This window comes from Littorina saxatilis, unplaced genomic scaffold (genome assembly GCF_037325665.1).
Source record: "Littorina saxatilis isolate snail1 unplaced genomic scaffold, US_GU_Lsax_2.0 scaffold_87, whole genome shotgun sequence".
NCBI lineage: Eukaryota > Metazoa > Mollusca > Gastropoda > Littorinimorpha > Littorinidae > Littorina > Littorina saxatilis.
The window spans coordinates 369,716-379,736 of record NW_027126597.1 but is presented as its reverse complement, the minus strand read 5'-3'; the positions used below and the strand labels follow the sequence as shown (position 1 = coordinate 379,736).

Here is a 10,021-nt window from a genome sequence, read left to right as displayed (position 1 = left end):
AGTCGTGCTGCCTCCGCCATCACTCCTCCCGTGAACTGCGTGCCTCTGTCGGTGAGTACTTCTGATGGAATTCCCAGCCGGGACCACATGGTAACCAGTGCCTCAGCTACTCGCGTAGCTTCGATCGATTTCAGAGGGATCGCCTCTGGGTATCGAGTGGCGTAGTCCACCATGGTCAAAATGTATCTGTTTCCGTCCTCAGACGCAGGCAAGATGGGCCCGATGATGTCAACTGCCACCCGACGAAAGGGTTCGTCGATGAGCGGCATCTTCTCTAAGGGGACCTTCCTCACCCTTCCTTTGGCAACCACCTTCTGGCACTTGTCGCATGACGCACAGAAACGTCGGACATCCGTGCAGATGCCTGGCCAATAGAAGTGGCGCCACACACGGTCCGTGGTCTTCTTGGTGCCAAGATGACCTCCCAGAATCGAGTCGTGTGCCGTTGCCATGACACCCTCGCGAAACTCGCGAGGCACGACAACCTGTTTGAAAGCTCCTTCTTTGTTGCTAAACTCACGGTAGAGCAACTTCTTCTCCCTGAGGAACTTTGACTTCCCATGCTTCCCGCTCAGCTTCACCTTCCCCGACTTCGCGTGCTCCCGAGGAGTAGCTAATGTCGGGTCAGAATCCTGAGCCTTCGCGAGAAGCGCGGGGGTCACGTTCCCCAGGGCAGCTCGTGCAGCAGGTAGGGGTTTGAGAGGCTTATTCTCTCGCTCCGCCTGTGCCCGCGTGAGCACTGAAATGACGTCGGGAGACCGATAAACGGGAACCTCCCTGGTGACGCCGTCCACAAACTGGACACGGTTCCCAATGAGCAGGTCGCATGGAGGATCGTCCATGACGACGGCCACAATGGTCCCCGTGAACAACGGTTTTACGACCTTGATCACCGCCGTGTTCAAGTCGTAAGCGTGAGATGCCTCGGCCATTCTCACTCTGATGCTGTCTCCTGTGTAGGCCATAGCTGGAACTAGACTCGCCCGGACCACTATCATGTCTGCCCCGGTGTCCCGCAGACCTTCGCCCTTCACTCCGTTGACGTAGACGTTGCAATGGGGCTGGAAGTGTTTCCTGGAGCACGGAACGCAGAGTTGTGGAATTGTGCATGAGCTCGTGACGTCCCTGAACTCCTCACTGCCAACAAAATGTACGCCCTTCTGGTCAGCCTGTCGCTTATGGCAGTCCTTCTTCACGTGGCCCCGCTTGTTACAGTAGAAACACTGGATGTCGGTTCTGGAACTTGATCCCTTGTGTCCCTGATCGTCCTTCCCGTCCTTGGGTCTTGAAGAACCTGAATTTCCTGATTTTCCCGGCCGTGAGCCTGAAGATTTGCCGGAGATCGCCTGGGCGTCCTCATGTACTCTGATCCAGTCGGCTGCCTCCTGAGTAGTCTTTGGCTGGTGCTCCTGCACGAAGGTCACCACCTCAGGTCGCAGGCTGGACATCAGTTGTTCCATGACAATGAGGTCGGCAAGGTCGTCGACGGTCCAGTTCTTCTCGGCCATCTCCACCCAGCGCCGCAGGTAAAGATTTAGACGTGCCACAAACTGATGACTCAGCTCGCCGCTCAGTCGCTTGCTGTTCCGCAGACGTCGTCGGTAGGCTTCAGCAGTCAGGTTGAAGCGCTGGAGTAACGCCTTCTTTAGTGCCTGATAGTCCCTCGCCTCGTCGTCATCCAGAGCGTTGTAGAGCTGCAATGCGCGTCCTTTTGAGCAAGTGCTGAGGCGGCTAGCCCACGTGGCCTCTTCCCACTTCTGGTCAGATGCAATACGCTCAAACCGGCGTAGAAAGTCGTCGAGCTCGTCTTTGTCATCGTCGAACGTCGGCAGTCTCGTACGGTCAGCAACAAACGTCGGCGCGCTAGCCTGAGTAAGCGTACCCTTCTCTGCCTGTAGCCTAGCTAGTTCTAGCTGGTGCTCGCGTTCGGCCTGTTTGTCCTGTCTGTCACGTTCGGCCTGTCGTTCCTGTCTCTCACGTTCGTCTTTCTTGTCCTGTCGGTCACGTTCGGCCTGTCGTTCGGCCTGTCGTTCCCTTTCTTGTCTGTCACGTTCATCTTTCTCTTTCTTTTCTTGTCTGTCACGTTCTCTTTCTTGTCTGTCAAGTTCGTCCTTCTTTTCCTGTCTGTCTCGTTCTGCCTGTCGTTCGGCCTGTCGTTCTCTTTCTTGTCTGTCAAGTTCGTCCTTCTTGTCCTGTCTGTCACGTTCGGCCTGTCGTTCTTGTCTGTCAAGCTCTTCTTTTCTCGTCTGTCGCTCTATGTCTTCCCTACGTTCCAGCTCCTTGCGTTTAACCAAACTACGCGCTCTAACGCGTGCATCTCGCTCTGTCTGTTCCTCACTGCCAGGAGTCTCAAAAGTTATTCTCCTCGTAGGAGATCCCCCTGTAGCCATGGTTAGTTTAGCAAAGCTTTATCACAAAAGTAAGTCTAACGCAGCTATAGCTAGAACACGCGGTGATGAAACAATGGATACAAAAATCCAGCAACCAGAAAATGCAGAAGAAAAATCCAAACGGTGTAGAACAAAACGCGTAGCCTACTTTATGGCTGCTTTTTGCGGTAAAACAAAATGTTTCCCACAGCCGTGGCCTACTTTATCGGCTGCTTTTTGCGGTGAAACAGAGTGTTTCCCACAGCCGTGGTTAGGACAGAAGTCCTCGGACCCTTCCCCCCCAAATTCCAACAAAGTCAAAATATGGAGAAAAATCCAAGTAAAACAAGACGGTAGAAATGTAACCTGTTACAGAATGCGAAACAACAATGTAGAGAACACTGAGTAAAACGAATAACAAATCCGCTAACCCCGCTCAGCTCTCTGCAACGGAAAACTCTGAACGTACAACAACAAAGATTCACAAACAAAGGAAAGGGAAGTAATCACAGTTAGCGCATACAATAGCTCACAAATTACAATTTACATTTTCTGCAAGATGTGAATCGCTTAAGGTGTGGTATATGATCAAAACTATACAAAAAAGGGTAGCACCAAGCAGACAATAAGTCGAGCACTGACGAGATTATCTGCTCTTAGTATCCTTAATTGGTGGGTCTTTATCAGTTGGAAATTAACTGAGTAAATCCCGGCTTGGCCCCCATGTGTCACGTTTCAATATATCACTTAAGGTGATTATGAAACGGTTAGTTACTACTAACTAACTAACCACACCACGATCCACTCTCGCAGTCATACAATTAAATAGAGACAACAAAAGTATAAGTTTCAGACGCCTGTTTATGTAAAAACTCGCCACCTCCCTCGAGACTTCACTCAAAATATGTTCTTTTACGTTCACAAAACGTAAAAAACCCGTGGTCACTGACAAAATGCCAGTTAGAATATAGAAAATTATAGTAACACGCTGATCCCGTGTAAAGATAAGAAAATACGACTGTTCTGCTCCAAAAGTGCTAGTTCATGCAGGTGTCACACACCCCACGTCGTCACTACTCGAATATAATCACAGATAGCATAAATGACAACGGTGGTCAACGGGGTGCATAAGACATGGTGCACTTAGCTTTCTTTCGCCACTGGGTGGACGGCCTGTAATTAGTCTTTTTAGCCTCCACAACTGCTCCGTCGAATGAAGTGCTGGTTAGCGTGGTGACGAAGCAGGGAACTGTGGAGGCATCAGGCGCCGCACCCAGTCGCTGGTTAGCTGGTTAGCCGGTTCGCTGGTTAGCTGGTTAGCCGGTTCGCTGGTTAGCCGGTTTGCTGGTTATGTCCGGTCCCGGTTACCACGTCTGCAGCTAGCAGTGTCCCGCGAAAAGGCAGCCGAACAGAAGTTAGGAAGGCTGCAAACAGAAAGCATCGGTGCACTAAACATGTCAGCCACCCCTCACCCTCCACCTTTAAACATGTCATCTTTACATATCTCATCGAGCACGTGGGCCTGCACAAATGGACTTTTCACAACAACAAAACAGCCGTTTTCCGTCCTTCTCTCCCTATCTGCAAAAACCATATACAGATTAGTATTTTAGCGTCACAGAGAGCAAATTATGCGCTAACCTGGAAAGAACAACAGAGAGTATTTCATTCCACAAACACAGACTCGTCAACAGCGTTAAATAATGATTTATTACCTCAAACAGCCTATGAATGTAGCACTCTCATGGAAGCAAAACCCGCTTCCTCCCTGGAATGGCCTCTGTTCGTCAACAGTGACACAACATCCAACCTCTTGCCGACTACTTTATGCGGTGAAACAGAGTGTTCCCCACACGGCGAAGAGAAATTGACGACTCGTCCTCAGCAAACATGTAACTGTGAGCAGGTGGTATCTCGTTGAAGTTCCAATAGAGCCCTATCTGTGCTAGCAGAAACGGCACGTAGATAGAAGAAAATATCTAGACGTGATGAAAACCATCAAACTCTATGGACGAAAAAACACCGATCCTTCTCCTCTTGCCGCTGATTGTCAAGTGTCCAGTTATCGTGTCTCAGACAGACAACCTTGACAATAACACGTGACTAACCTTGTCACATATCAAGTTCAGCTATCGACAATTCTGCCTCGACAGCAGAATCACCCCCGAAAAATCCGTGCGGCACAATCTCCGTGCTCTGCGCTGTCAGCAAAACTCTGCCGTATAGCCCCGACTCACGCACAGGCGCTTTCTGTCGCAATTGACCAAGAGAAGGCACCCCACCGAGAGACACTTTCTTGGTCTATGTCACTAGATTATGACAGTACCGTTTTTTCTACTTTTGGTTTCAATGCATTCTTCGAAAAGGAACGTTTCCAGTTTCCTGTGAAATCAACGTTTCTAGCTTACTCAAATGAAATGAAGTTATAACAGATTTCAAAGAATTTAGACTTACATTTGAAAGGTGAATAACTGACTAGATAATGGACGGGTAGTACCTAACTTTGTTACTGGCGTGGCTTCTTTTTCTTTAAATGAATGGCCAGATAATATGATTAAAGAGTGTTCGTTGCACTTGCTCTTATATCCAGCGTTTATCAATTTGTTTCTGCATATCGATAAACATGAAGTACGGATCTATTCCTGTAGTTTTTTCTCTCTCTGTATTATATGTCTGATGGTCTTACTTGATTTGGTTTTAACACAGACTTTGCATATTTTCTTCTTCAGCGTTCCAGAATATTCTGGTTACGTGTGAGCTTGTTTGCCCATTTCTATACTCTTTGAGCTAGATCAGCTCCCTCCGCTTTCGTTAAGTAGGCATGCTGGGTATTTTCGTGTTTCCATAGCCCACCGAACTCCGACATGGATTACAGGATCTTTTCCGTGCGTACTTGGTCTTGTGCTTGCGTGTACACAGGAAGGGGGTTAAGTCACGAGCAGGTCTGCACATACGTTGACCTGGGAGATTGGACACATCTCCACTCTTAACCCACCAGGCGGCAGCGACCGGGTTTCGAACTCACGACCTCCCGATTAGGAGGCCGACGTCTTACCACCATGCCACTTCGCTCGTCAGACGATGCACTATCAGTGGGCTGTACCTTTGGAGGATGATGGGATGTTTACAGAAGGACTCAATATTCAAACCTCAAATGCCACTTACCATTTACAGATTAAGTACAGAAATCAGAAACAGATATCACTGGAAGGTAGTGTATTTGACGATATGAGAAACAGCTATCACTGGAAGGTAGTGCATTTGACGATGTGAGAAACAGCTGTCACTGGAAGGTAGTGCATTTGACGATGTGAGAAACAGCTATCACTAGAAGGTAGTGCATTTGACGATGTGAGAAACAGCTATCACTGGAAGGTAGTGCATTTGACGATGTGAGAAACAGCTATCACTGGAAGGTAGTGCATTTGACGATATGAGAAACAGCTATCACTGGAAAGTAGTGCATTTGACGATGTGAGAAACAGCTATCACTGGAAGTTAGTGCATTTGACGATGTGAGAAATAGCTATCACTGGAAGGTAGTGCATTTGACGATGTGAGAAACAGCTATCATTGGAAGGTAGTGCATTTGACGATGTGAGAAACAGCTATCACTAGAAGGTAGTGCATTTGACGATGTGAGAAACAGCTATCACTGGAAGGTAGTGCATTTGACGATGTGAGAAACAGCTATCACTGGAAGGTAGTGCATTTGACGATATGAAAAACAGCTATCACTGGAAAGTAGTGCATTTGACGATGTGAGAAACAGCTATCACTGGAAGGTAGTGCATTTGACGATGTGAGAAATAGCTATCACTGGAAGGTAGTGCATTTGACGATATGAGAAACAGTTATCACTGGAAGGTAGTGCATTTGACGATATGAGAAACAGTTATCACTGGAAGGTAGTGCATTTGACGATGTGAGAAACAGCTATCACTGGAAGGAAACTGTGCATTTGACGATGTGAGAAACAGCTATCACTGGAAGGTAGTGCATTTGACGATGTGAGAAACAGCTATATCACTGGAAGGTAGTGATTTGACGATATGAGAATAAAGCAGCAACCAAATGTGTCTGCATACATATTCTTCTGCATTGAGTCTGTGGTCTGCATGTGTACTCTGGTTTTGTGCTGATCGCCAGCCTGTGGTGTGTATCCTTTTGTAGTGTGTCTGTAAAATCTGAATGTGGTTGATATTCTTCATAATGTGCCTATGGCCTGCATGTGGTTTGAATGGTTGTGTATGTTTTGTGTCTGACAGTTGGTATTGTGATTATGTTCTTATGTAATCCCTGTAATATATACTATGTATTGTACACGTTGTCTCCATGCAGTCTGTACATCCTTCTTGAACAGTGTGTGTGAGTAAAGTGTTCCTGTTGTTAACGTTTTCCTTGAAATATTTTCTTTCTTCTTCTTGGTTTGTTTGTTTGTTATAAAAACAGTGCCAAACGTCAAGCGTGTCATGTTGTTTTGTCATCCAGTATATAGTCTTGTTTGTCAGTGTACAAGTGTACACGTGACGAAATCCACGTTATGCTATCCTGTGCTTATTGTTCCTTTCCACTGTCTGCTTTCAGTTCAAGTTTGCCGGAGAGTTGTGAATCGTGAGAGTGTGAGAACAGCTATTATGGCCGGCGTGACAAGCGGAGACATAGAGTGTCCAGTCTGCCATGACGATTTCACTAACCCCAAACTGCTGCCTTGCAACCACCTAGCGTGCCGTGACTGTGTTCTGTCCTGGCTACAGAAGGAAGGAGGACAGGGGGGTTGCCCCCTCTGCAGAGCCCCCATTCTCTCCTCCACTCAGCAAGGTCAAGGTCAGCTGGCCATCATGGTTGACTCGCTCCCTACCGACTTCGCCACCGCGGCTCTGGTGGAAAGTCAAAAAGTTCTAACTGGTCCTCATATCTGTGCCATGTGTGAAAACAACGTCACTGCAACGTCATACTGTTTTGCATGCAGTATCAAACTCTGCAAGCCATGCACCAGCTATCACCAGAAACTTCCCATGTCAAAAGACCATATCATGGAACAGCTTAATAAATTAACTGCAAAGCGATTGGCTGCTAGCCGTCAGGCAATATGTAACAACCACTCCAATAGGCCGGCTGAAGTGTACTGCTCTGCCCACCAAGAGCTCATTTGCATGTTGTGTGCTACAACAAATCATCGAAGTTGCCCTGAGGTGAAGGTCATCACAGACGTGGCGAGAGAGAAGAGGACAGAGCTGACACAACAGTCACAGAGACTGAAGGAGAAAGCAGCAGGACTGGCAAAACAGGTGTGTGTGTTCTCCGTCATTGTGTAGGTCCTGTTCAGTACGACCTGTCCCTTCCCGCCCCTTCCTCCCGTGCTGTCTGTGTTAGTACAAACATGTCTACGTGTCTCCAAGCTACCGTGCGGTTCACATGACCCCCATCACCTGTCAGTCCATTGTTTTCTTTTGTTTTTCAAATGGCATTGCACGAACAAAGAGAAAATGAAATCGCGAATGTAGAACGTTAAATTAATGTTTGTATTTTGTTTCAATGGGACTGAAACACCTGCATTTTTAACACATTCTTATTGTTTCAGATGCAGACTGCAAAGGAGAAGTCCAAGGGCATGCACAAAAAGGTGAATGACGTATTTGATGACCTTCAGCAGTGTAGTGAGAAGCGACGTCAGCAGGTCCATGACCTCGTTCAGAAAGAAGAAGATGCAACAATGACGTCACTTGCTGAAACGGAGAAAGCGCGGGCAGCGATGACGTCGAACTCTAGTAACATCGATCACCTGGTGACGTCAGCCCCTGATGACGCACTCCTGCAAATGCTGAACCAGCTGAAGTCACGTCTGGACGACCTTGAGTCAGAGAGTGGAAAGACCGCCAAGGTCAAGGATGTGGGTGACATCGTATTTGACAGCCAGCTGCTGACCCGTCTGAAATCAGATCTGTCTGAACTAGGTAACGTCCTTTCTTTGTGCTCCGACTGTTGTTTCTCTTGTCAGTGCTGTTACGCAGTGCAGAAGTTAAAACAACCCCCACAGATACGGAAAACATGACTCAATTATACTTTGTTTTACATCACAGTCTGATCACAGGATCCAGCTTATGAAGAGAGTTTGTACTCAATAATACTTCGTTACCTATCGCAGCCTGCTGACATAGCGCTTTGAGATAGTTTCTACATGTCGTTCATTTCCGCTGTCTGCTTTCATGTGAAGACTTCTAAATCATGAGGGCGTGACCAAAGAAGCTTCTTCAATTGAGTGAGTGAGTGGGCAGTGTCTTCGATGGCTCATAGATTATACTACTTCCCGCCGTTTTTAACGACTTTCAAGTTTGGGTTTTCGAAAGTACCTAGCTATGACACGAGTCGAGTGGCTAAAACCCTACACAGTGATTCCCGTCAAAATCGTTGCAGCCGTTTCGAAGCTTTTTGTTATCATACCCACACACAGACACACAGACAGACAGACAGACAGACACACAGACAGACACACAGACAGACACACAGACAGACACACAGACAGACACACAGACAGACAAACACACACAAACCAGCTTTATAGATAAGATGATGATTTTCAGTCTATTTCAGTCCATTGTGTGTCTTACAATGTGATTGTTTCTTCCAGGCAAAATACAAAAGCTACATCAGCAGGCATCAGCATCACCATCAGCGACTGCCAAAACGACCACCCCATCTTCAGGTAATGAACATTATACACACAGTCAGCGCACGACGAATTAGTTCGTCGGGGATTATCATCTATGTCGACTTCATTGGTTTGCTTCACCATATTATTTACTTTATAAATTGTGTGTGTTTGTGTGTTCGTGTATGTGTTTGTGTGTGTGTGTGTGTGTGTGTGTGTGTGTGTGTGTGTGTGTGTGTGTGTGTGTGTGTGTGTGTGTGTGTTGACAGGACACACAGCTACAGCCAAACCAAGGAGAGCAGACCTGAAGGTGGGGGACAGGGTCAGGCGGGGACCGGACTGGAAAGATGGCAATCAGGTAAGTGCTTGTGTCCCTGTGCTGTTTGACAGCTGTCTGTCTCATGCACCTACATCCTGACTCTGTCGTCTAAACACAGTATAGTGGCAACAAAACGAAAACCGAGAGCGAAGTAGAGTGGTGGGGGGTGGGGGGTGCGGGGTGGTGGGAGGGGTTGGGTTATGAAAGACATTATATTGGTGAATATTATTTGAGGAAAGCCCCTCCCGTCTTCTACCTGTACTTTTCCTCCTTTCCGTTCTCGCTCCTCCATCGGCTAGCCCCCATAACAACCTCCGCTTTTCTACTTACCCATTCCCTGGTCCCCTCATATTCCCCCCACCCCCACTTGTGTTGCACAGAGCAGTGAGCAGTTCCCTTCCCCCCTTCCTCTTGTTGGCTTTGCATGAGTTACCTCCTCTACCACCCCCCTTCTCTTCCCAAGCCCCCCCCCCCCCCACTACCCTTCTACTGTTCCCACCATCACTACCTGTGTACGACAGAGAAGTAATTATCGTTGTTCTCTTTTCTCTTTTCGTTCACCCCCCCCCTCCCCCGCTCTTCTACTGTTCCCACCATCACTACTTGTGTACGACAGAGAAGTAATTATCGTTGCTCTCTTTTCTCTTTTCGTTCAACCCCCCCTCTCCACCCCCTTTATCC

At 47.6% G+C, this 10,021-nt stretch overlaps 1 protein-coding gene across 1 annotated transcript; it reads left to right on the top strand.

Annotated features, from left to right (window-relative positions):
• Positions 1 to 7,006: 7,006 nt before the first annotated feature.
• LOC138955047 (transcription intermediary factor 1-beta-like) lies at positions 7,007 to 9,116 on the top strand. Its single transcript, XM_070326761.1, has 3 exons — positions 7,007 to 7,660; positions 7,954 to 8,326; positions 9,001 to 9,116. The coding sequence occupies exons 1-3, from the start codon at positions 7,007 to 7,009 to the stop codon at positions 9,114 to 9,116; spliced, it is 1,143 nt and encodes a 380-aa protein (XP_070182862.1).
• The last annotated feature ends 905 nt before the right edge of the window (positions 9,117 to 10,021 follow it).